The sequence below is a fragment of the Haliotis cracherodii genome, unplaced genomic scaffold, assembly GCF_022045235.1.
Source record: "Haliotis cracherodii isolate W230 unplaced genomic scaffold, xgHalCrac1.p SCAF_13, whole genome shotgun sequence".
NCBI classification, from domain to species: Eukaryota; Metazoa; Mollusca; class Gastropoda; order Lepetellida; family Haliotidae; genus Haliotis; species Haliotis cracherodii.
Genome location: NW_027266268.1, coordinates 26,580,149 through 26,607,851, shown reverse-complemented (window position 1 = coordinate 26,607,851; position 27,703 = coordinate 26,580,149). Strand labels below are relative to the sequence as shown.

The following is a 27,703-nucleotide window of genomic DNA, read 5'->3' as shown; positions in this document are numbered from 1 at the left end:
TACCTTGACTTTATGTGAAAACCATGTTAGATCACGTCATAGAGACGGGGAAGAGAGAGACCACTTGAGATGCCAGGCGATGTTGCATCTTCTGCCTGAAGCTGACACATTGGGATATAACTGAAATGCTTTTTTAAGGGGATGGCAAGCTGTTCAAACTTTGTTGAAACTAAACCTTTTGGATAATAGTTACTAACCAATTATATACCCCTTATAAGCTTAAAAAAAAAGAAGTAAAATGTGGACTTCAATGTAAATTTTCGTTCTTAGTAGGGTTGTGGTTCGAGCAGGATGCATAATATGCGGACTTTGGTATGCTTTTGAAGTTTCAATAGACAATCTAAAGTTATGGCATATTGATAGAGCATCAGCCTGGAAAGTGAAAGGTCAGTGCTTTGATTCCCAGGCCATGTCATAACAAAAGACATTAGAAGCGGGTACTTTGTTATCAAGCCTGACACTTGGCTTTTCACTGCACCTTTTTGAAACTAACACGTTTCTTTAAGGCATATTTATTAGATTTGCCAGTTCAGCTGCATACACTGATCCCACACTACACAACTCACCATGGCATTATCACTCTTCACTCTACACAACCCCACTACAGACCCCCCACACTTGGGGATAGACACGACCTCTTGTCTGTTAGTCAGAGAGACGTGAAAATCCATAGGGACTAACTAAGTTGTTTTCTACCATAATCTAGCAATTTTACATTACCACTATTCCGAAATAAGCTGTGGACTCGTTAGATTTGACCCATGGTGCCTACCCCTGACAACTACACAACTGCACACAGCACAACCCACACCCACAGCACACCCATCTAGGGTTAGAATAGGTCTTCAGCAACCCATGCTTGCTGTAAAAGGCGACTATGCTTGTCGAAAGAGGTGACTAACGGCATCAGGTGGTCAGGCTCGCTGACTTGGATCCCAATTGTGTGGATTGATGCTCATGACACAATCACTGGATTGTCTGGTCCAGACTCGATTATTTACAGACCGCTGTCATATACAGACTGTTGTCATACAACATTCCATCTCGGACTTATGTAACTCAACTCTGTTACCCCACATCACACCATCACACCATCACACCACCACACCATCACACCATCACATCACCACCACACCATCACACCACCACACCATCACACCATCACACCACCACACCATCACACCACCACACCATCACACCATCACACCACCACCACACCATCACACCACCACACCATCACACCATCACACCACCACCACACCATCCCAACACCACACCACACCACACCACCACCACATCACCGTCACCATGCTGTACGTGACAACCGACAGTGGCACCACTGAATCAGTATTTGTTATACTTGATGATAACACTGCCGACAACAATTTGCCAGCAGATGGGTTGCCACTTAGTCAGTATTGATGTTTACTTTATGGATTATTTAAATGCATTAATCAACTTTAACATTGGCCATTAACACCTGGTGTTGATATGGAAGTCTTGTTGACTGATGCAGATACAGGAATTGTTCTGATGTACAGCTCAGTGTATTGGGTACAGCGGGTGTCAGATGTATGGCAGTATTTGAGTCCAATAATACTTAAACAGTCAGAATACTATTATGTAACAAAATGTGCAGCTGCTATGACCGACAATATCGATAAACTTTACAACTTCTGGTCAACATGTCATATGCTTTTCATGTAATTGTTGGAATGACCTACATCCAATAAAAATGTAAAGGGAAAAAAAAGGATAGAAAGAGGCCTGTCCCCAAGGTCACATGGTCATCTAGCCCATGTTGAAAGTACAATAAAATAAAGAAAGGGGCGTGTCATCTAGCCCAACTAGCCCAGTTGTCTAAGGCGCCGCAGTTCGTTGCACGGAGTTGCATCCCTTGGGCATGCCAGAAAGCTATGATTGTGGGTTCGAATTCTGGTTTGCCCCAGTTATGTTTCTTGGTTTGTCAGCACCGAAGTGGTAAATGTCTAAGACCTGCATCACTTCGAGCTTTCCTCCCACATTAAGCTGACATGCCGTGATAAAACTGGAATACTGTTAAAAGCGACGTTACGCCCAACTGACTCACTCACTCACTCACTCACTCACTCACTCACTCACTCACTCACTCAAAGTACAATGATCTATAGAAAGGAGCGTGTCCCCAAGATCACATGGTTATGTGGCTGAGAATTTGACCTCATGGAGTGACCACAATTGGCTTACCTGTTACAATGTTGGTGTGTACTTTAAAAGTTGAAGATGGAAGAAAATGAGAAACAGTACTTGGTCATGAACATTCTTATTAAGTAACCCCTGTCGACCTACTTGTCTATCGGTCCCTAGCAACATGCAGTCAACAGTCATAAGGCCATTTCACTTTATTTTCTTGTTCACAGAACTGTTGTGATATACATCCTGGTGTGTTAGCAGCACTAGGTGTCAGATGTCAGTATTGCATGGCCCACTGCTGATCTCTGTAGGATAACCACAATCTCTCCATCACACAGGTGATCACAGAGCAAGCTTATTCTGTTCATTACCATATAGAATGGAGTCACAGGAATGGCAGCTCAGATAAGGAGGCACCCATGCAAAAAGTCATGTGAAGGGGTCGTGGCACTTAGATGACCAGTGGTCAGCTGTAATTGTGACCATAATGGTGAGAAGGGGGTGTGGCACTTGGATCACCAGTGGTCAGCTGTAATTGTGACCATAATGGTGAAAAGGGGGCATGGCACTTGGATCCCAAGTGGTCAGCTGTAATTGTGACCATAATGGTGAAAAGGGGGTGTGGCACTTGGATCACCAGTGGTCAGCTGTAATTGTGACCATAATGGTGAAAAGGGGGTGTGGCACTTGGATCACCAGTGGTCTCTTGTAATTGTGACCGCAATGGTGAGAAGGGGGCGTGGCACACGACAAGCAAGTGGTCAGCCAAGAAAGGTGGTTGTGTTAGTGGTATGTGAAGGTTATAAATCAAATATGATTCATAATCTGTGTCATGTTAAAAACAGATAGATATCTATCCACAGTATTGTTGACATTGTAGTCACAATTGTGTTTGAAAATAAACAACATGGGTTGTAGTGAAAATGCAGCTAATATACAGAATAACCGTATTTATTGTACAATTGCTGAGGTAGATTTCCAAACAGATAAGGTATGCAGGTAAACTGCATCCTGCTGGTAATCAGAATAAACATTTTACACCTATTGTATAGTTCGGCTTTCCCATGTGAGTACAATGGTATAAAAAAGGGGGCGTTTCCCCAAGGTCACATGGTCATCTGGCCCATGTAAAGTACAATGATATATAGAAAGAGGCGACTCCCTGAGGTCCTGATTATCTGGCTGAGAATTTGACCTCATGGAGTGACCACAATCAGCTTACCTGTGACAGCCATGTGTGCTGCGGATTAGCACGTACCTTGCCTCATTATGTTACAATGTTGGTGTGTACTTTAAAAGTTGAAAATGGAGGACAATAAGAACAGTTGATGATGAATATTCTTATTAACCCCTGTTGACCTACTTATCTATTGGTCCCTTTCAACATGCAGTCAACATAAGGCCACACCACTTTATTTCCTTGTTTACAGACAAGCCTTCCCACAGTTTGTATCCTGCCTCTTACCATACTAGGGCTGGTGGGGTAGCCTAGTGGTTAGAGTATTCATTTGTCATCCTGAAAGGTGGGGTGAAATGGGGTTTAACGTCGAGTCCAAGATGATTGCACTTGTATCGCTGTGTGCGAGCGTGCACATACACTTGTACTAGTCAGGACTAATGCAGATTTTATAGTGCTAGCCCACTGAGATACCATGCTGTAGTTTTAACATGAATACTCCACTCAGACGCTGTATACTGACTCCAAACCAACTAGTCCTTGTTTTAGCCCCTTATTGCCAAGCACCAGGCAGGGTAACAACAAGTACCATCTTTTAACTTCTTTTGGTATGATGCGGCTGGGATTGAACCCCAGTCTTGCTGCTCTCCGGGCGTAGTTTCTACCACAAGACCTCGGAGGTGGTCCATCTTGAAAGGCCAAGGCTGGGTTCCCCACATGCATGTACAGTATGTGAAGCCTATTGTTGGTGTACCCTCCTGTGATATGGCTGGAATATTGCTAAAAGAAGTGTAGAACCCACCTCACTCATTCTCACCAAGAAGCTCTGAAAAGCCTTCAACTGGCCTGATATGCTTAAACAACCTGGAAGACAAGCCACGTAACACCCATATCATGTCTAGCTGCAGTCAACCAGAAACTGCTGACACAGGTTTTTGTGTTGAAGATACCTCCTCCTCCTCCCTGCCAGGGCAGATAGTCACCCAAAGCTCTGTGCCTTCTACATTATTACCAACTCCAGGCTATGATAAGAAACAGCTGGTGAACCTGGCCTGGCATCCAGTACAGTCTCCACACCGGCGTAATCATAAAAAGCAATTTAATCCTGTTTATCTTGTGTAGTAGGCTGGTGATTAGGCAATGCTGGCTTCTTTCGTCCTCTTTGTTGATTGTTTTCATATGAAATAAAACACACGGGCTTTAGGTTTTGGTTTTGATAGATTGTGATGGTGTAATCAGACTAAGTGTGTGCGACACAAAGAAAATACATGATTGACAGAACATTACCATGATTACAGGAACATGCAATGCTTTGTAACAGTGGTGCAGTGGAGGTTTGAGCTTTGGCCTTCAGTACCCTGTGTTGTATGAACTGACTAATTTGGCATGCTTGCCATAAAAGGCGACTATGCTTGTCGTAAGAGGTGACTAACGGTATCAGACTCACTGACTTGGTTCATGCATGTCATCGTATTCCAATGGCGTAGATTGATGCTGATGATGTCAATCACTGGATTGTCTGGTCCAGACTCTTATTTACAGACCGCCGTCATGTAGCTGGAATATTGCTGAGTGAGGTGTTAAACAACAAACAAAAAGGACTATTTTGGAGATTGGGTGATCACAATGGCTGCTACATATGAATATGGGCTGGAGACTTCACTGGGCTGAAGAGGTGTAATCCAGTAAAACATACATTGTGAGTGATCTCAGAGAAACAGGTTTAAGAACTAATTCCATGCCCTCCTTGTCATGAGAGCTGACCTGGCTGAGTGTCAGTATGCCCAGTGGCATGGATTGGTGCTCATGCTATCAACCTCTGGTTTGTCTAACCTTCAGTTTATTACAGACTGGTAGAGGTGTAGTATTGCTATCTGTACCATGCAATAACTTTCACTTACTGACTCAGTCACTGCTCCTGCTTAGCAATAAATGTGTTAAGTATGTGAGGACAATTAAACACTGGCTGATTGTTCATACCAAAGTTTGTAATAATACAGACATGGTCAAGCACTTGTCTATTACCCTATGACTTGACCCTATGCAGCGGTAGAAACTAACAGTTTTCGTCCACTAGTCCTAATAATGATTACATCTAGCAAAACCCTTAAAAAGGGCAAGTTTGTACTAGTCCTTATGATACCTTAACTATTGGGCAGTTAGTCAAGGCCAATTTCTCACACTGCTATGACAGTGACTAAGTAACATTCCATCTTGCATCTAATCATCAATAGGATCTTTATTCTTCCTGGAATGGCTTTGACCCAAAGGAATGACACAGACAGTCCTTCTATACTGACATCTCACCTGTGAAGGTGTAACCAGTATCTATAGCTGCCCCAGTGTGTTTATCTCGTTCCTAGCTGGCTTCATCTATGGCAACTCTGCATGATCCTACCCACCTACCTGTGTAAAGTTGTGTTTCCTGGCAACTGTCCGGAGGTGTGGGTGGGGCTGTGTATTACCCCCTCCCTCCCTCCCTCCCTCCCTCCCAGGTGGATGACATCCCCTCTATATACCTGACAGTCAGGTAGGGACTCCAGCTCTTTCCATCCTGTAGTCTTTTATCTCAACAGCTCTTGTCGGGTCTGAAGAAAATCCGTTTAGCCATGTGATGCTGGTTTGGGGAAAACAGGTCTTATTTTACGTGGAAGGAATACTTCAGCCATGGCATGCTGGTTTTGGGGAAAACAGGTCTTATTTTACATGGAAGGAATACTCCAGCCATGGCATGCTGGTTTTGGGGAAAACAGGTCTTATTTTTCATGGAAGGAAGACTTCAGCAAAGGCATGCTGGTTTTGGGGAAAACAGGTCTTATTTTACATGGAAGGAAGACTTCAGCAAAGGCATGCTGGTTTGGGGGAAAACAGGTCTTACTTTACAGGAAGGGAATACTCCAGCCATGTGATGCTGGTTTGGGGGAAAACAGGTCTTATTTTACATGGAAGGAATACTGCAGCCATGTGATGCTGGTTTTGGGGAAAACTTTACAGTGAAGACCAAAATGGTCCTACTTTAACAACAAACATTACATAAGTAAACAGCTGGTGGCTATTGTAACTAATCCGTGGGTTTGTGTTTCAGGTTTACGTGGTCGCGGGCGTTTGTGGACATGGTGAAGGAGCTGCATGACATCGCGGGCCAGCATGAGATGGTGGCTGAGAACCTGCAGGGCACCGTCTTTAAAGACCTGCAGGCTCTCATTGGGGAGCTCAGACAGGAGAGGAAAAGGGTGATTGCTTGTTTCAGACTCAGTCTTAATAGGGGCCTGGGGTAGCCAAGTGGTTAAGCATTGGCTCGTCATGTCGCAAGCACAGGTTTGATTCCCTAGATGGGTGTGATGTGGGTTTCTGGTTACCACCACCATGATATCGCTGGAATATTGCTAAGTGTGGCGTAAAACCAGTCTTAATCATAACACACCAAATTTTGTATTTTAAAGTGAAGCTGGATGCAATGCAAATTAAGAAGTTAGAATGTCTGGTTGATCATTGGTTAATTTACCCCCAAAATCCTTTTTAAGTTGTTTTATTGACAGATGCACACATTAAAAGATGTTTAAAAATAGACTATTGTTTTCATGCTTTTACAAAACTCATAGAAACCCTATTGTTTATAATTGATACATATAAAGAGGTGTCATATAGACATTAGTTATAGATTTCCAAATGGTGGAGAGATCCATCCCTTACAGGCCTACTTCCCAACCTACAGGGATCAACCAAACTATAGGATATGTACACACTTAATATAGAAATGGCCACACATTTACAAACAGGACACAATCCCCATAAAGCGTGTGTGATAATGATTAAAATCTGCCACGTTTTCATGTCTTAGCTCCTGTGGGGTGTTCATGGATGTGTGTTTATCATTTCAGCATTTACATGAAGGAACAAGGATTCAAGATTCACTTAAACAGTCATACCAACAGTTAGATAAGGTGAGATGCATGGCCGTGACTTCTCTGTTGGGAGTTACCAACAGGTTGGGACACCTGAGCAAGGGGAGACAATTGGGAGTACTGTTAGATACCAACTTGTAGAATAAGTACAAGGCTATGCAAGCTCTATTTTCTTAGGTGTTTGTATCAATTACATATGCCATGTGGTTGCCTGCTTCCGTGTTCTTGAACAAAGAGAGGTAACGCTCAAGACTGTGTGCCAGCTATCACAGTTTCAGCGGTAGACACTACACTACTTGAATTGATGTTTGTGCAGAGGAGACCCGTGAAGATCCGGGGTAGAATAGGTCTTCAGCAACCCATGCTTGCCGTAAGAGGCGACTATGATTATCGGAAGAGGCGACTAACGGGATCGGGTGGTCAAGCTCTCTGACTTGGTTGATGCATGTCATTGTATCCCAATTGCATGGATCGATATTCATGATTTCAATCACTGGATTGTCTGTTCATTTAGCTGGAATATTGCTGTGTGTGGCGTTAAACAACAAACAAACAAACAAAAATTGTTCAGAGGAATTTGTTTTAAACAACTGATCAGAGTAATTACATTGCATGCAAATATGACATCCGGCATTTCTTGAAAGTAATTAATGCTTTCAAATTGTAGTAAAAATAAATATGACATGGTCATTTTTGTATTGATTGTATATTCTCAAGTGAAGAAATGTAGATTGATGCAATATCTCTGAGTTAAAGGTATGTTGTGTACTGTTTCTGAGGTATAAGAATAACTTTACATGGTGTTGACATTATTTCTACACCTTTCAGTCAAAACGACAGTACGAAAGGGCTTTCAAAGACAGTGAAAAGGCTCTAGACAATTACAGGAAGGCTGATGCAGACATCAATCTGTCCCGAGCTGAAGTGGAAAAGGTAATTATCACCCTGTGTGTCAGTCTTGTTTGAGTAGAGCTTGACTTCAGTACTGGGCTATGTATGTGGGAAGAGCTAGTGTAGTGAGAGAATGATCTTCCTGTCACAGGAAGGCTCCAGGTTTGTTCCTCAAATGGAACATAGGTAAAAGTGTTATGTATATACTATTATCAGCTGAAAGTTGTGAAAATTTCAGACTAGGAGGTTGAGAGTATTTGGCACGGACTGCAGTAGGACTTTTACCATTTCAAGTTTCACCATGCTTGGACTCCCATGTTTTATTTCTTAACTTTGCAGCATCGAATTGTGATGAATACGAAGGCTTCTCAATGTGAGGATTGCAAAAACGAGTACGCTGCCCAGCTCCAGCAGACCAATGCTCATCAGAGAGAGTATTATTCCACCGGCATGCCACAAGTATTTCAGGTAGTACACCCGTCTTCATCATTCACAACATACCGTGAACTACAGTCATAACCAACTCAAAGGGACCACTTATTTGAGTTTGTTATAACCGTAGTTTGTTATAAGCATGTATGCAGCATATACAGCTTAGGGACAGGACAAAAAAACTAACTGTTCGTTATATCCGTCAGTTGGTTATAAACGTCTTGGTTATAAATGTAGTTTACTGTATGCAATTTGTTTGAGCAAGGACCTTTTGTAGCTCACCTGGCAGCCTGTTCACAGTCCTGTTACTAAGATTGTCATAAATGTCTCATTGTGAAAAAGATCTTATCTAAGCCCATTCTTGAAGCTGTCTTAGTGCTACGTTTCTTGAAGCTGTCTTAGTGCTAAGTTTCTTGAAGCTGTCTTAGTGCTATGTTTCTTGAAGCTGTCTTAGTGCTACGTTTCTTGAATCTGTCTTAGTGCTAAGTTATCTTAAGTTTATTACCAAAATTATAACAGTCATGCGCAATTAAGTAAACAATGACTTGCGCATGCGTGTGATGTCCCATTAATCTTTTCTTGAAACTACACCCGCTATTGTTTATGTCAACCTGACCGACCAATCAGATTAACTCTTGAAAAGGTAAGAATTTATGGCCTACCCTTGCCCTAAGCAAGCTAACCCTAAGGACCGAAAAGATATGTTGGATCGTAAAAATGTGTTAGTTTCCCTAAAACCGAAAAGGGGTGTTTGATCGTAAAGATGTGTAAGTTTCCCTAAGACCGAAAAGGGGTGTTGAAGGATCGTGAAGCGAGAGTCACTGGAGTAGTATTGCGAGACAGCGGTCACACTATAGCGCAGTAATTGAGCGAGATGGTAGAGATCAGCCTGCACCCGGTAAACTGCATCGTCCCTTTGACCATGAGTACAACGTATGAAATATAGTGAATTGAGTGATCTCCTTATCAACTATGTACAGCTGGATGACTCTCTGTTTGAAAAGTCTATGAAAGAATATTCCTTTACGAATGATGTTGAAAATGTTTAAGGGCCAGCACATTTAAAAATGGTAACTCGGGTACCCGGGTCGAGGGGGTAACGAGTAGGACCCGGGTACCCAGGGGACAACCCAGACTTGTGGTTAGTCACGTGATGTATTGTTTAAAGACAAAAATTATCTAAAACTCTATGGTTACGCTACAAGTCACTAATGTTCGCATTTCTTTCTGACTATGCACCCATTCTTTCGGACTATTGTTGAATAAAGATATAACTTAAGTCAACTTTATTGTATACATGACCAGATTGTTTGATACCTGTATCTAAATACGTTTTGCCAATTGGACATTTTGTACCTGTCTCTTGAGACCCACAGTGGGTACCCGGGTAGTAGAGGGGTGGGTACCCGGGTAATAGAGGGGTGGGTACCAAGGTAATAGAGGGGTGGGTACCCGGGTAATAGAGGGGTGGGTACCCGGGTAGTAGAGGGGTGGGTACCCGGGTAATAGAGGGGTGGGTACCCGGGTAGTAGAGGGGTGGGTACCCGGGTAATAGAGGGGTGGGTACCAAGGTAATAGAGGGGTGGGTACCCGGGTAGTAGAGGGGTGGGTACCCGGGTAATAGAGGGGTGGGTACCCGGGTAATAGAGGGGTGGGTACCCGGGTAATAGAGGGGTGGGTACCCGGGAAATAGAGGGGTGGGTACCCGGGTAGTAGAGGGGTGGGTACCCGGGTAGTAGAGGGGTGGGTACCCGGGTAGTAGAGGGGTGGGTACCCGGGTAATAAAGGGGTGGGTACCCGGGTAGTAGAGGGGTGGGTACCTGGGTAGTAGAGGGGTGGGTACCCGGGTAATAGGGGGGTGGGTACCCGGGGAGTAAATTTGGACTTGTTCCAGTCCTATTCGACCCAAACATTTTTGATGAAGCAGGGAGACATACACTTGCAATATCAATTACAAAACACAACCAGTCCAACAGAAGCTTTTACTGCTATCACACCGAGTTCCCAGAGATTAAGTAGTGATAGATGAAGCCTTCATTTATCAAGGGAGGGCACTTGTGGCCCAGTCGTCTCAGGCACCGCAATTCACTGTGCAGAATTGCGTCCCTTGGACTCGCTAGAAACCTATGTTTGTGGGTTCGAATCCCGGTTTGCCCCAATTATGTTTCTAGGTTTGGCAGCACCATACCCATGCTTGTGGGTTTCACCAAAGTGGTAAACGCCTGATACCTGCATCACTTTGGGCTTTCCTCCCATATTAAGCTGACACGCCATGATATAACTGGAATACTGTTAAAAGCGGTGTTAAACCCAACTCACTCACTCACTCACTCACTCACTCACTCACTCATTTATCAAGGAAAGTATCAGCTTGTAAAACATGTTTGCGACTATATGTCATACACCATTTGAAAGGTCTAATCCTACTGTATATAAAAATGAAAGTTATGTCATGTTTATCACATTACTTTAAAAATACTTAATTAATAATTACTTAAATAAAATATCAGCCCAAGAACAAATCTGTCGGACTTCAGCAACCCATGCTTGCCGTAAAAGGCGACTATGCTTGTCGTAAGAGGCGACTAACAGGATCGGGTGGTCAGGCTCACTGACTTAGTTGATGCATGTCATCATATCTCAGTTGTGGGGATCGATGCTCATGATATCAATCACTGGATTGTCTGGTCCAGACTCGATTATTTACAGACCGCCGTCATATAGCTGGAATATTGCTGAGTGTGGCGTTAAACAACAAACAGATCAAATCTAAAATCTTAATCAACTTTTTATGTCATATTACCCTTTCATCTTTTTACAAGTACAAGCTTATTTTTGTGTGTTTCAGGGTTTACAAGATATGGACGAGAAGCGAATCAACCGCCTCCAGTCAGCTATAGGTCAGAGTGCAGAGGCTGACAGGAATGTCATCCCCATCATCAACACCTGCATCGACGGCATGCAGAAGGCTGCAGCAGCCATAAATGCAAAAGAAGTGAGACCTCAATACAACCATGCACAATTGTTTAATGTCTGAATGTAGTGTTGAATATTGCTAGTAGAGAAGTATATATTTATGCTTACCAGGAAGTAGATGACAGAGTTAGAGTCTTTGTTCGTTTGTTTGTTTGTTTGTTTGTTTGTTTGTTGTTTAACCCCGCACTCAGCAATACTCCAGCTGTATGGCGGCGGTCTGTAAATAATTGAGTCCAGACCAGACAATCCCCCCCCCACACACACACACACACACACACACACACACACACACACACACTCACACACACTTGTACGTCGCTATTTAAGTGCTATACTTTTGGACATGGCGTTCACTCCATTTCATCGGACCTCATCTTATGTTTTCAGGATTCAAAGATGGTTATCGAGAGGCACAAGTCAGGGTTTCAGGTCCCCAGTGACATTCCATTCGAAGATCTGAGCAACATGCAGGCCACCGAAAACTCGAACCACTCCACACCCAAATCAGCGCCTTCAGACATGAAAAATACCTATAAGACATCCACTGTTTCTGGCAAGAGTCGGAAACGAGGGGGAATATTTGGTTTATTTCAGTCATCAAAGGTAGGTCATGTTCAGATTGTTGGTCTCTCTACTAACATATTGGTCATTTTGGATTAGAATATTAATAGGAGTGTGCACTGTTCTTTTAGGAAGCACATGTACTACCAACCGAACATAAGGGAACGATGCACTTTGCTTTGTCTGTCATACAGACCTGAAAACAAATTGATCCCATACAGCCCATGCTGGTCTGTAATATTTGGCAAGTCTAGATTACTGCAGTTTCTCAAAATGAAGTCCCTGGGCTCCTTTTTGTTGTATTTTATTAAGAGGATAATTTATCTGTAAAATATTTTCATTTCAGAGACTAGATGTTAGTCCACATTTTATTGTAATCCTTTAGGTAAACTAGACTCAGAAATTCTTTTAAATGTAATGACTGTGACATCTCATCTCACATGTCCACTGATTTTGCTGGTGTTTTCCAAGCTTTATTTCATGTTGGCTCATCTAGACTTAAAGAAACTTTTGAAGTGAATAGGGCATCCTACATATCTGTTTCAAATCCTGTGTTTGAACCTTTGACCAAAAGACCTACATAATACAATATCCTACCGTTGCCAGCCCCCTTTTATTTCACAGATGTAATTGATCAGTAAGTATTCAGTCTCAAGCTGTGTGTGTGAACTCACAAAATGTTAGCAGGTGGTACACTATGAGGAACTTTAAGAACGCCAAAATATTTCGCCCACTTTATTGTTCCCTTACTCTGTGTTGGTAGTACTGCTAGATTGTAAGATGTGTTTTTGACTATTGTAGGGCAAGGTATTATTGTCAGTAGATGTGATTTACCAGGGAGGGAATTCGTTCTGTTTACAATGAATCAACGTTTGTCTTACTTTAAGAAAAAGACAAGATGTTTATCCATACTATAGCAAATCTTCTTTATTCCTAATATTCTTAACTATGTGTAGGCAGCCATATGCCACTAACCCAAGCTAGAGTGTTTGTTGCATTGGCAGATAGGCTAGATTATAATACAGCTTTCACTGTAGAGACTGTGTGGTATGCACTCGGATGTATTTCACAACCTCTTGCATATGGTCATCTGACCTACTGTATCATGTGTAAAGTGAATATTTATCATGCACTTCATTGTACGGTCTACTCTAGGTGTTACTTTTGCAGATTCTTTTTTTAATTTTTTTAAAAGGTTTTTATTTAAACATTTGGGGCGTAATGGAGTCATTCCTACAGATATGTTGTGCTCAGTTGTTTTTACCATTATTCCCAATTTGTAATTATAAATATGTGGAATTTGTTTGTTTTCTAAAGATGATTTGTCTTCTTAAACATTGACTGAACATTTTCATTAACTGTTGCTGCAGAAATCTCAGGTCTGTTTGATGGCAGTTAGACTAGATGTTGGATGTCAGTGAAGCTCCTGTGTTAGATCAGTTGTCAGACATGTTTCATCTTGCCTCATCGTCGGCTTCATCCTTCAAGGGCACATAACGTTCATCACATCAATTCACGTGTATTCACATGTATTCTCATGTTTCATGTAGCAGACCTTTCACCGTAGTTCATTTTCATGAATTGCATACATCTTTCCTGACAACTGATTTAACTCAAGAGACGTATTAATGTTATGACGCTTCCAATTTTTCGTCAGGATATATTCTTTTCGATTTGAGTGCTTGGTGTCTGACTGTTGACTCAATTTGTTTGTAGGTTTCTCTTCAATGTATTTGTGTGAGTGTTAACAACCAACAGAATTTCTCGGGAGAATTTTGTACCAAAGTTTTATTTTCTAGCCAGCCGTTATTATTTGTTTTTCCTCATGTTAAAGATCATTGGATTATTGGTATGTAAAGAATGCAGTCCTGTTTTCCATCCTGCATTATAGTTTCCCCTGAGTTTCCTGTCTAGTACCCAGTCCTATGTTTTCAGCATGGCATGAGTAGGTGTGTGAGTAGTTGTGCTGCAAGCAGTTTGACAGCGTCGGCCAGATGGGGAGGACACCTTGTGTTCCATGTAGTTTTGTAGCATCCGAATAATGTCACATTACTTTAATTTTATGAATGCGTTTTTAAAAGCTATATGGAAAGATAGCTGAGGTAAGTGTATCTCTGTGCTGCCTTGATATTGACATGTCGCTATGCACAGCTACGGGCTGTCCCATCATGTTTACCTAATAGATTCCCGATTTGGAACATCCGCACTAACAACCCTGCCGTATGTACATGAATCATAACCCCATGAAGACCACAAGACAATTTGCTTCCTAATAGATTTGCCTTCAAATATGTGTACATCTATTTTCCATCATGCAGCTTTCCATGTACTTACCGGGTATGGATCCTCGAGAAGGTACAGATTTATGGCTGTCATCGTTGAGAGCTATTGCAGATAAAAAATCTTTACCAGTCCGATTTCCAACTCGATAAGTAAATATATTGTTGCTCCATCTACAATATAAGTACTTGTATGTGAAGACGAGTGTCTCATGAAGTAAATCATGTTGCCTTTGTCGTTAGATCATGACGCTGGCACTTTGCTGAAGCCTATAAAGTACGATGCACATTTGGATCGGGAATCTATTAGGAAAACACTGGCACAGTCAGCAGCTCCGTGTAGCAACAAGTCCAAATCTAAATTGTTTTAAGGGGGCAGCACTGAGATAGGGTTACTACAGCGATATGGTAAACCACAGGTAATAAGTCAACAATTAAAGTTCTGAAATGGAGCCCTTTTATGAAGTCAATAAGTCCATGGAACACTAGAGGTAGCTGCTGATCATGGCATAATGCTGGGTATCTTTGTCAAGGTGCATGGTCAGATTGCTTCAAGGTATTGTTTTGTTAATTTTGTTCTTTTGTGCGTCACTGTTTACATTGCTTTTTTCCAGGACAAAGATTTATTACAATAGAATTTTACATTTCTCATTTGTTTGGAAATATGACGAACTGAGGTGATGGTTGGCACAGTTTTATTAGAAACGTCACCTTCTTCAGCACGTTTTCCGGGCCTACTTGGAATCAAGTTGGATGATTTCATCAACACCCAGAAAGTATCTCGATGCGTTAATTATTATTTGACTTGGTGAAAAAATTCAAAATTAATCCACCTTCTTTAACGATAATGTATCCCAACTTGGTACAATGTGCGTACATGTTTCTATGAATTGCAACTTCGGTCTGATATGAAGAGTGGTTGGTTTTAGTTTGGGTAGCTTCATACAGAGAGAGTTGAATCCATATAAGCATAGAGCGCTAGAGATGCTCATCCAAGCTAGATACTTTGGAACTGAAGGCTATGTGTGTATTTATTTTGTTTCTAGCTGTTATCGCAGTTACCCACAATCTCTACCACGGTAAATATGTCGCCCACCTCGTATGTCTGTGTCACTGTCCGTCGTCCGTCAGTCTCTCTCACTGGATCTACTGCACTATGTCATAGACAGACCATGCATTACAGCCACAGACAATCACTCTACACAGTACTCCTATGTTTGCTCTCAGAAACTAGGTGTTCCTATGTTGGAATGCAGGAAATACGTTCCCTTTAAATTCTGAATTTCTTGTCTTTAAAAAGTTATAATTTAGATTTCAAGTTGAAAAATAGCTATCCAAAGTTTCATAAGTATCATCCAAATTCACAAAAACATCACTTCTGGTAAACTTAAGATGTCACCATGACAACCTGTCATGTTTAAGTGTGATAACTGTTCGTTCTGATAGGACAGTGTCCACTTTCTTAGCAACCCACATCTTTTTTTAAACCAATTTCTAAAACGTAATCCCTGTGCCCTGTAACAAACAACTTTTACACCATTTCGAAATTATCATTTTTTATATCCCAGTAACATTTTGCATATATTTAATACTAACATAGCTTAAAGTATGGAATATATTGCAATCACATCACAGATGTATGCAACTTGTCACAGATGTATGCAATGTGTCACATATGTATGCTATGTGTCACACATGTACCCAGTGTATATCAAGGTTAGATCCAGGTATGCCGTGTCTATGATATCTTGTAGCATCCAGACCCAGGTGTCAGAACAGGCTGAGTAGATGATCATATCAGAACATGGCATTTCAGAAAACATGCCCTGCTCCCCTGAATCCCAAATCCCCTCTAATTTTTTTCACTCGGTCTCATTTGTTCACCCCTGAATCCCAAAGACTACTTAACACAATTCTTAAAATTCACTCTACGAAGGCAGAATCCAGATCGCAGACGAAAAACTTTCAAACTCATTCCTAGCTCATGAAAGGGTATGATTTGAAATTGAATGACTGAGAAAAATATTTTAAAAATAGAATACATACCGGTAAAGGGAATTATTATGTACGTTATATTTTGTTAAATGTTGAATATACGTACCAAATAGATTTTATTTGCGTCCCAAATTCCCTTTAAATAGACCCTTGAATCCCATGTACAAAAGGACGTCTCTTTCTTGACTCCATTATATTGCTAGCATTATTGGTATTCATTATGGAGCTGTCAATCCTGGCCTGGGCAGATATGGTTTGATATGATGATCTACTGAGCCTGCATCTTAATCAGTTCCTAGAGTTAGCAGATGCAACACACTGTGACAGTTGATTTGGTCATGTCTAGGATTAGTGTATTAGTGTATCAGTTGTATACACAGTGTTAAACTAGTTAATGAAATGTCATAACTACAGCCTGTTAGTTGTCACTGTGTGGCAAATCTGCTCCACAATGTTTTCTGTTGCCTGTTTTACAAAGCAAATGTCGGAAATTGCACAATGGGCTTTTTCCTGTTTAACGATTACAAGAATTCATTTTTTTGAGAGCTCTGTGAAGTAAGAATTGTGTTTGCATCCTTTCACTCAGGAAGGAACAAATTGTATTTCCTCTGAATGTGTATAGCATGATGACATTTGCTTTGAAAAATGGCAGCAGAATGACAAGTAATATGATTCCAACTGGGTTAGCCATAGACTTCTGGATCTGTGGTATATACTGTGAATCTACCACCCTGTCTGGTGTATATATACAAGGGGAAATAATTCATCACACTCTGGCTTCTGAGCAAACAGTCAGGACTGTTGAATCTGTCATCCAGAAATATTTGAAACATGTTCTCAAACAGAAGATTGCACCTCCAACCAATTTCTTTTATCAGTGAAGATAGATGACAGTTTCTTTTCACATAGTTGTCAAGATCCGATGTTTATCAAACATGTAGTGCTATCAAATACGCAAACAACAATGTTTGGCATGGGGCATCTTTGCAGAAGAGTCCCAAGGAAATACATTTATGTTGCAACTGTTTAAAGTGCATGGAATACAATCAAAATTAATCCGGACAGGTGAGTTATGTAGACTTGTGATGCTGTATCTTGTTTGAAAACAGGATTTTCAGAGAGGAACAAATCTGATATAGGTTGAAAAAACAGCTTCAGCATCTGATTTTCACTTGTGGGCTATTGTTTAAGAACATATTTCTCCCTTGTACAACACCAGATGGGGATATAAAACGTGGGATGGTCTGGGAAATTTTCTTAATCATTGTCAAAGAGCACTTTAACAAACAGCACAGCATAATGATTGGGAAAGTTTCACAGAGGGCATGCCCAGGTTACAAATTGACAACTTGTAGTCCTAGATGTACTTCCTTCAGTATGTAACCATGGTAACTGTCTTAGAGAACATGTAGCGACTCTGTGATGTCATCAAGAAAGATGCATGTCTATCTATTGTATATAACAGGAAATTGTTCCATCAAAGCAGTGTTGGTACAGAAATATGGATATCTATCTATGGAGAGAAATATTCGAGAAAGTTAACTCAAATTTGCTACATAGTGTGACCGTGTCTAAATCTTCATCTCTTTAGATGATACGTCCATTGTCACAAGCAACCAGCCTGAGCACCATGTTTTATATAATTATCTCCCCTAACTTTTGAAAAAGATAGATGCAACTATACTTTTTTTAGAAACAAGGAAGAAAAGCAAACAAACCGTCCCATTTAGTTCCATCTCCAACACTGTTTTGTGAGTTATTAACCAAATGATTTCTGTTGTACTTAACTACCATGATGACCTTGACCTTTGGATGTTGGTGGCCGGGAACTCTAATTACCATCAGTGTTGTTCTAACATGACACTGTTACTAATACAACATGGCTGTGCCCTGGAGGGGCCCAAATGTACGACAACATGTAAAGTTATTTCTTGTGGCTGCGATTTGATTCAGAATTCAAACCTGTCAAGATCCGGGTTAAAATTGGTCTTCAGCAACCCATGCTCGCCGCAAGAGGCCACTATCAGGTTCAGATGGTCAGGCTTGTTGACTTGGTTGATGTATCCCATTTGTGTAGATGGATGCTCATGATGTCATGACTGGATTTTCTGGTCCAGACTCTATGAGGAGGAATATTGCTGAGTGTGGGGTTTGACAGCAAGCAAACAAATGACATGTCCACGGAGTGATGTTGAAGTGGATCTCCATTGATACCCATTGATACCCATTGATACCCTCTGACATGTCGGTGGGGATTCCAAGTATCTGATGTTTGTCTTAAGCACTTCTAAACCTGGGATCTTTCTGATACTATGGCTCTAGCTGGCGTGGATATTTGCTCATACTGTCAACCACTGGTTTTCCTGTGTGAAATTCAGTTACTGGATGTTGCCATATAGCTGAAATACTTCAGCGAAAAACAACATTCACTCTCTCACTCACTCTGAAATGTGCAAATGCTTCATTAAACTCTAAAGTTTGATGTGAGGTGAAATGGGGTTTAGCGTCGTGTTCAAGATTGTTTTACTTATATAAACGTACATGCATGAGTGTGTATGGCTGCTTGTACTACTAGTCCAGATTAAAACTGGTTTTATAGTGCCCGCCCACTGAGATACCATGCCACAGTATAACATGGATACTCCACTCAGACACAGTGTACAGACTGAGCTGACTAGTCCTTGTTTTATTCCCTTGATGCAGAGAACCAGGCAAGGCAACAACAAGTACCATTTTTGGTATGACATGGCCAAGGACGCGAACCATTGACTTTCCATTCTCCAGGCGGACGCTCTGTCCACTAGGCCACGGGGCAGTCATAAAGTCAGAATACAAACCACAGTTGACAAATATGCTTGTGTAAATGATAATTTGACTTAACATGCAACTATACATTAATGTCAACTGTCCACGAGGATGGATTAATGTCTTGATAACATGGTGCTCTGTAATATGGAAGACTACAGTTTACTTGACAAATAACGAAATCAATTTGTATTACATGAAGTTCAGGCTATGAATTCTAAGCGAGAACAGTATGTGACAACTATTTGGTACGACTTTGTTTACAAGGTGCAATTAGAGAGTGAGTATTGTTATTGTGCCAGAAGCTGTAAATCAAGCCATGTGGTCATCGGAGTGTTGCTGCACAATATCAACACTTGACTTCACAAGTAGGCGGGTCAGGTTGACTTCCTCAACCCTGTCCTCACACTGGTGTAAGAGGCTACTTAACATTCCCTGCGTTCTCACCAGTGTTTTCTGCATGTTGTCCATAACAGAACATTACATTGTCCTTAGGCTCGCAGTGGGTTTTTTTTGCCTGGAATTATTTTTTGTTGATTTAATGTGTTACATTTGCAGGATATGCTTTACTTTTCCTAAGCAAGTGTCCAGGTTTGATATTTGATGGACTGAGGCACCATTCACTGGACATTTAATCAATGCCTGGGATATTTATTTACATTTTTGCTGTGCTCAGTAAATGCTCTTTATGATCTACTGATTAATTTAACTGACCGGTGGAGATCCGGGGTAGAATAGGTCTTCAGCAACCCATTCTTGCCCTAAACGGCAACTATGCTTGTCATAAGAGGTGACTAACGGGATCGGGTGGTCAGGCTCGCTGACTTGGTTGATGGATGTCATCGTATCCCAACTGCATGGATTGATGCTTGTGATGTCAATCACTGGATTGTCTGGTCCAGACTTGATTATTTACAGATCGCCGTCATATAGCTGGAATATTGCTGAGTGCGGTCTTAAACAACAAACAGAACAAAAAGATTAATTTAAGTATTTCATCTGATAACATTTTGTAATGAAACAGTATAGACAGCTTAATCGCTGTCTCGTGCTTACAAATGAGTAAGTGGAATACCAAAACGGTTTTAGGTGGTTATAAACAGCAGTGGTAGAAATTGCATGCTGTGGTATGCTTTGGTATTGCATGCGTGCATGTTGAGGGTTATCAGTGGTAGATGCTAGTATGAGGTCCCTTGACCTCGTTGTGGCATTGTCATTAATACAGTTGTCCTTTAGGAATGATGATGGTGATGATGATGTGCGGTCATTTCAGTGACATACAGCCATATCATTGTATATGAATTGTGACCTGCCATGAAATTAACATTGAGTAATTTTGTGTAACATGGCATGATCCCACAGATAAAGAACGCAAATTTAGCAGCTTATTTCGCTTTGCTTAATGATCATGTAGAGTATTGTTATGTGAATGACATGCTTTGTGGTAAATACAAAATGTTTTGTTAGGAATGATTTGTTAAAGATACTTGTGACATATCTGCTTGATGGTGGGCGTTTACATGGATATTGACCAGTTTAGAGTGAGATATGACTGGTTTGATTGTCTTCAGGTGGATGACCCAAAGGAAGACTTCAGTGACCTGCCTCCCAATCAGCGTCGGAAGAAGCTGCAGCAGAAGATTGATGCAATCAAGAAGGAAATGGCCAAAGAACAGGCAGAAAGGTGCTCTAGGGTTGTGGGAGGGTGGTAGTCCTTGGGGGTAAGACAGGCAGAGAGGAACTGTAGGGTTGTGGTAGTCCTTGGGGGTAGGACAGACAGAGGTAATGTAGAGTTAAACTGTTACAGGGTTAGCTTTGTTTCAACTTGAGATTATATAGGACTTGCTGTTACAGAGATAGCTTTGTTTCAACTTGAGATTATATAGGACTTGCTGTTACAGGGATAGCTTTGTTTCAACTTGAGATTATATAGCACTTGCTGTTACAGGGATAGCTTTGTTTCAACTTGAGATTATATAGGACTTGCTGTTACAGGGATAGCTATAATTCAGCTTGAGATTATGTGGGACTTGCCTTTACAGGGATAGCTATAAAGTTCAACTTGAGATTACATGGGACTTGCCTTTACAGGGATACCTTGAGATTACAGTGAAACACTGTTGTGTCAAACTTACTGTTGTCTCGAAGTAAAAGCATTGTCCCTGCATGTTCCTTCTTTATTTATCATTTTCGGTTGTGTGGAACCTCAGTATTGACATAGGTCTCTCAACTTCCACACAACGGTGTTTGACTGTATACATGGCTTGCTGTTACAGGGAAGGCATGTTGAAGATGAAAGATGTTTATGCAAACAACCCGGCTCTAGGAGATCCAAGTACCTTAGATAAGAAAATAGAAGAAAATGCTCAAAAGATAGATGATCTACGGCAAGATCTGCAAAAGTTTGAGGTGAGTGAAAACACGTTGATGCCATTTAAACAATATGATTCCAAGTACAGACACAGGGGGCAGGTGGACACACAGACACGTCAGTTAGATCACTCTCGTCAATCAGTAGGTCCTGAAACATATAACATTATACTGGAGAGTTCTTAAGGATTGTCGTATGAATACTTCCGACAATATGTTTGGAAAATACTGGTGTATATTGGGTTTTTCAAAATCATGCATATTTCATCTTGTTGGCAAAATGTACATCAGTGACAACTTCAGTTGAAATTATGAAATTAGCATCTGATTCCTGTGATCGAAGAAGCCCAATTATTCACGACCAGCCTCCTGTATAGGATCTGTCTATTACGTTTGTGTTGTGGCCAGAGTAACATCCAACAAAATGGTGGACTACTACAAAGTTGTCAAAAAACTGCAGGGGAAGTGAGATGTATGTGACCTTTTTTATTATTTTGTTACAAATTACAAATGAAAGAAGGCATGCAATATATTGTGGTATGTATCGCAATACATGAATCATTATTGCAATTTATGGCTATAGAAAAGGCCAATATCCATCACTACTGACTACGTAAATCTACCTACTGTGTTCGTAGAGATGAATTGCTTGCTGAAATTAGTTGTTTGGATAAACAAGTGTCCGGCAATAATGAGTTTCATGTTCAACATTGTCCCTGAATTATTTCCAGGCTATCGAGGTTCCACGAAAGTCAGCATTCAACTTACTAGGTAGTGTGGACATACTGAGTGATGAAAAGAGTGTTTGTGTTATGTGTTCCAGAATTATCTAGGTGAGGCAGATGGTAAACATCGGCGCCACAGTACGTCTAACGAGTCGCTGTCCCCAAGTGTGTCAGATGGCAGTACCCCAGCCAGTCAACAGCAGGTCTCCGAGCCAGGAACACCAAACCTGCAGCATAATGTGTATGCGTAAGTATATGCTGTCAGTGTCTGTCACGTCATGGTGCTGTTGGGGCATGGGATGCCCAGTCGTCTAAGGTGCCGCAGTTTGCCGTGGGTTTGAATCCTGGTTCGCCCTGGTAATGTTTCTAGATTTGTAAGCAGCACACCCGAGCTTGAGGGTTTCACCAAAGTGGTAACTTCTGAGACCTGAATCACTTCGGGCTTTCCTCCTGACTTGAAGTGACATCACAAGTGGAATAAGTGACGTCACGACCGGAACCAATACCGGAAGTGACGTCATAGATGACACCTTTATGACCTTTGAGAGACCGGAAATGACATCTAGAAAGGAAATGAAGTCATTTAGACATGGAAGAGGTCGTCCAGAGTGCTATTAGGGATACGACTAATGATGTATAGTTGACAGTGAGGAGGACTTCTGATGAAAATGTGATTTTTTAGTTTTAGTGTGGTCGCAGCCTGAATACAATATTATGGCAGTGATGTAATAGAGGTAGTATTCCAAGAATTATTAACGATAACAATTGTTTTGATGTTGATACAAATGTTACTCTGAATATTTGCAATGTTCATTTCACATCCATAGAAAACAAACATCTAGCTGAACCTTACATATGATATGTACCTCTGATATTTATGTTTCTGTGTGGAAACTTCACTGTATCGTAATATGAAACTGCCTCCCTCTCACTGCTAACGTCTCATACTGACCTTCTGTTTCAGGCCTATTGATGGAGATGAGGAGGGGGAGGATGAGTTTGAAACGTTTCCTATCATCGGAACCTGTCGGGCATTATATCCTTTTGATGGTGAGTTCTACAACTGTAGCAAAGCCCATGCCAACTTTCATCACAACATCCGTACCAAAGTAGCTTGATGCTGATTTATCTTTATGTACACGTGTTGACCATCTGTCATTAGACAGCAGAAAACACAGTCCTCCTAAATAAGACCGCCTCCATGGTCTTGTTGAAACAGCATCTGCCCGGAGACGTCATGCCAATAGACGTTAAAAGAAGGTAGTTGTTTTTGTCCTGCCTGACACTCAGTAGTTTGGGGACAAGACAAGGACTGGTTGGCTCGGAGTCAGTATACTGTGTGTGAGTGGAGTGTCCATGTTGAACTGCAGCATGGTTTCCCAGTGGGCTAGCACTATAAGACTGGCAATAGTTCGGACTAATACAGGAAGACACGCACACGCATGCACGTCGCTATATAAGTGCAATAGTCTTTAACATGACATTAACCCCATTTCACTTTACCTTACCTCTCCCAAATAAACTCACCCTGTTGCTGTGGTTTTCAGGAAGCAGCGAAGGGTCGATCTCCATGCTGGAGAATGAAGAGTTCAACATCATAGAGGCTGACCAGGGCGACGGGTGGACGCGGGTCAAGCGGGACGATACCTCCGAGGGCTTTGTGCCGACATCCTACATAGAGGTCCACCTGTACGATCAGGATCAAGTCTAGCACACCATATAGCATTACTCTAGTTCACAGACCTGAAAGATGTCACTGTCGGTTGTTAAAACGAGATCTCCAGGATGCAAGCTGCTGATTGAGTGTCGTGTTTCATAACCAGGAGAACATTGAGGTGTCTGGAGCGGGCAAATCCCACTAGTGTTTGGAACAGACCGTCTCCATAGTTCCTTCATCAAGCCATGCTAGAAAATGCACCGTCCTGTTTTAACAGACTGAGAGCCGACTTGGAATGTGTGAAAGTACTATCATCAGGTGACAAGGTAACCTAGGTCATCTTTCAGGTGGTCAGTCCACAGCTCCATGCTTGCAATCAGTCAGATGCCTGCGCAGGCCCATCAGGTGATGGAGAAGCCCTAGCTTGCGTTGTCATCGGTTACACAGCTACGTAACATTCACCTTGTGATTGCATCAATTATCAAGCTACATAGATGCATCTTATGACCTTGTACGGGACAGGGTTGCATCAGTTCGTAAGCTAGTAAGATTCACCTTGTGACCTTGTGGGTACAGGAGATGACTGATGATACCTTCCACTGGGCAGTATCTGCCTGAAGCAGCTTCAGCCTCTCCCACTACAGTCCACGGTCCATGATGCTGTGTCACGCCATTGCTGTCCAGTGTCCATCTGCTTCATCTAGTAACTAGGTCAGTCAGATCTATGTAGGGTAGGGTTGATGGTGTCATTACTTCACGCGGTGAGATTACCCATCGGAGTCCAACACTGCATTGAGTTAACCCTGCAACACATCACCCACCCAGCTTCATCAACATCATGTATAACACCTGCTTCAAATGCTGACCGCAACATCATGGACCCTGAGCAAGACCGAAGAAGGATGCGATTTGATATAAATGTGTTCTGTAGTTTTCTAGAAAGAATGTACGTATACAAGAGTCACACAGTTGTCGAGGAAACGTATTGATAATGGACAAAAGAGGATTGAATGAAGACAGTTGCCTCTTGATGTAGATTTGAATGATGGAGTAAGGTTTAATCTTGCTGATGTTTGAAAGGCAGCTCTTTGGTAACAGATATTAGAAGACTGCTGACAATGCATTTACATTGTGTGCTGTTTACCATGTGTTGGTGGTCAGATTGGATATTAATGCTGCAACATCAAAGGGCTGTCTTTCGGCTTCATCTCCGACTGTAGTTTGGGGAGAGGTTCATGTTACGCTGATGATTAAATCGTGCAATCAAATTCTCTGGCTGGAGATAAACAGATCAACTTTTTTAAACGATCAAGGTACACTTTATACCTTTTTAATCTGTTTGATATATGTAGTCATTCATGTTGTATATATTTGATACTAATGTACTTATGCTTGCTTGCTGTACGCTGTTGTTGTTGCTGCTGCTGCCTGCACAGATGATCAGCATTCAGTCGGGATACAGCAAAGGGCACCTGTTGACTGCTGGAGAAGCCTGTGAAAGTAGGGGAAGTAACTCTATAGTAGTGATGCTCTTCCAATGAAGGCCGAGAAATTTGATAGAATTATGCACTCAAATTTGAAAAAAGGAAGGCACCTCTGTAACGATGAATTGAATTGAGCACGTGCTTTTATGTAGCTGGATGATTAATATGTTGAATTCTTGTCATGTTGTGAAATTCTTCAAAACATCATTTTCACAACATCATATTGTTTTAGTATCTACACAACTTGATTAAGAAAAAAGGCCTTTATTGTGTTGACTGAAGTCAACAGTCTTGATAGACATTTGTCTAATGTAGAAATATATATGGACAGCATACACACTACCGGAATATCCCCTACTGAGGAATGTACACGTTGGTATCCCGACAACATAGAGTTGCTTTTAGCCCTTTGTCCTTCCCTTGTGATTTTGTTTTAGCTCTGTGTCATGTACAGCATGCACATAACTTCTTAGTTGACGAGGATGCAGTTGTGTATAATATCATGCTGTAATTTGTGATGCTATATTATTTAAATCATTACTGTTTGTGCTTGTTAATGATTCCTCCCCGGCAGTGCAGGCATCTGGTAACATACAGCTTTTGTGGTTAGCCCAGTAGCAACAATGTCTTGTGTTGGTGACATTGGGTGGTTTGGTAGGGTAGCCTCATGGTTCATGCACTTGCTCCTTCACCTAGACGGTCCAGGTTTGACTCCCTGCTGGACTCAGCCTTGGCCTGTCCTGGTGTACTGGTAAGGTAGCCTAATGTTTCATGCACTTGCTCCTTCACCTAGAAAGTCCAGGTTTGACTCCCTGTTGGATTGCCTTTGGTGTTTCTTCGGACATCCATCCGACACTTTGGACCCACTTTTAAGTGTAGTCTAAGTCAGAGTTTCAGTGTGGGTTGGAATAGCAGATCCACTAAAATCATGATCCTTGGTTTGTCCAGCAAGTACTGAATGTATGCAACTTGACCATAACCAAACCAAACTCCTTTCTTTCATCACTATGTTGGTGCACCTTATTGACACTTGCTCCTGTCATACTTTCATTGTTTGCTTGAGGGCTTGTTCTGAACGACAACAGACAGTGTCTGGGCTTTGTTTTTATGTGTTTGTAAACTTATCAGAACCTGAAAGGATTTTGGAATTAGATTTCGAGAAAGTGAATTCATTTTGTACATGAAAATCATAATCACTCTCACTGTCAATAAAATTGACTTGACAGCCATCTGTGACATATCATCATTTAAAACATCAGCATGTTTTTAGCTGCTATGACAGAGCAGATGTGTTCAATAGTGTGTGTTGCGATGACAAGCCCAGGACATTATCTACCATGTGGCTGGAATGTTGAAGTAAAATACACTAGCATCCAAACACCCACCTACTCCTACTCCCAAACCCCCATCAATCTCTCCCTCTCATCCACACCCTACCACCGACCCACCCACACATATTCCACCCATCCACCGAGTACCACCCTCCCGCCAAGTTGGATGTAACTCAGTGTCAGTCTCACAATATTGCCACCCACCCATTAACTCAATCTTCCAGACATCCACACACCCTCACTCACTAGACAAGTTTTGTTTCTGTTTAATGCCTCACTCAACAGTATTCCAGCTATATGACGACGGTCCGTAAATAATGGAGACTGGACCAGAAAATCCAGTGATTGATGTCATGAGCATCGATCTACGCAACTGGTATACGATAACATGCATCAACCAGGTCAGCGAGCCAGACCACCCGATCCCGTTTGTCGGCTCTTACGACAAGCAGCAAGCATGGGTTGCTGAAGACCTATTCTAACCCGGATCTTCATGGGCATCCATGCTGAAGACCCTGTTCAATTGCCCGTATGGGTAAAATGTGTGAAGCCCATTTTGGTGCCCCCTACTGTCATGTGGCTAGAATAATAAGTTAAACCCTTCTCACTCACTCACTCACTACCTATCTTACCCACTCACAGATACTCATAAACCCACCCACCCACCGACACTGACACTCTAACACTCATCCACATGGAGTAGTTGGGCCACTGCTTGACTGACTGATAATATATCACAAAGCGTATTGTAAAGTTGCCTGCACTAGAGTTGCGGACTGAAGACTCCCTGCCTGTTACTCTCTGCAGAAGCTGTTATCACTGTATATTATTTGTTTATACGGGGAGAAAGATTCCTACATTGTTACGTCGATATAACCTAGATCAATATCGTCCTTCCTGATTGTATACAAAGCATGAGGTCAGTGACCTCACTCTGACATTT

At 41.7% G+C, this 27,703-nt stretch overlaps 1 protein-coding gene across 1 annotated transcript in view; it reads left to right on the top strand.

Annotated features, from left to right (window-relative positions):
- Positions 1-23,999, top strand: part of LOC139458562 (cdc42-interacting protein 4 homolog) — a 29,044-nt gene extending 5,045 nt beyond the window's left edge. Inside the window, exons 3-14 of the mRNA XM_071239990.1 lie at positions 6,435-6,582; positions 7,231-7,293; positions 8,083-8,214; positions 8,485-8,613; positions 11,426-11,572; positions 11,941-12,160; positions 19,499-19,509; positions 20,765-20,877; positions 21,470-21,602; positions 22,387-22,535; positions 23,253-23,338; positions 23,836-23,999. Coding sequence (XP_071096091.1) covers positions 6,435-6,582; positions 7,231-7,293; positions 8,083-8,214; positions 8,485-8,613; positions 11,426-11,572; positions 11,941-12,160; positions 19,499-19,509; positions 20,765-20,877; positions 21,470-21,602; positions 22,387-22,535; positions 23,253-23,338; positions 23,836-23,999 — 1,495 coding nt within the window. The remainder of the gene's footprint in view (positions 1-6,434; positions 6,583-7,230; positions 7,294-8,082; positions 8,215-8,484; positions 8,614-11,425; positions 11,573-11,940; positions 12,161-19,498; positions 19,510-20,764; positions 20,878-21,469; positions 21,603-22,386; positions 22,536-23,252; positions 23,339-23,835) is intronic.
- Positions 24,000-27,703: the final 3,704 nt, after the last annotated feature.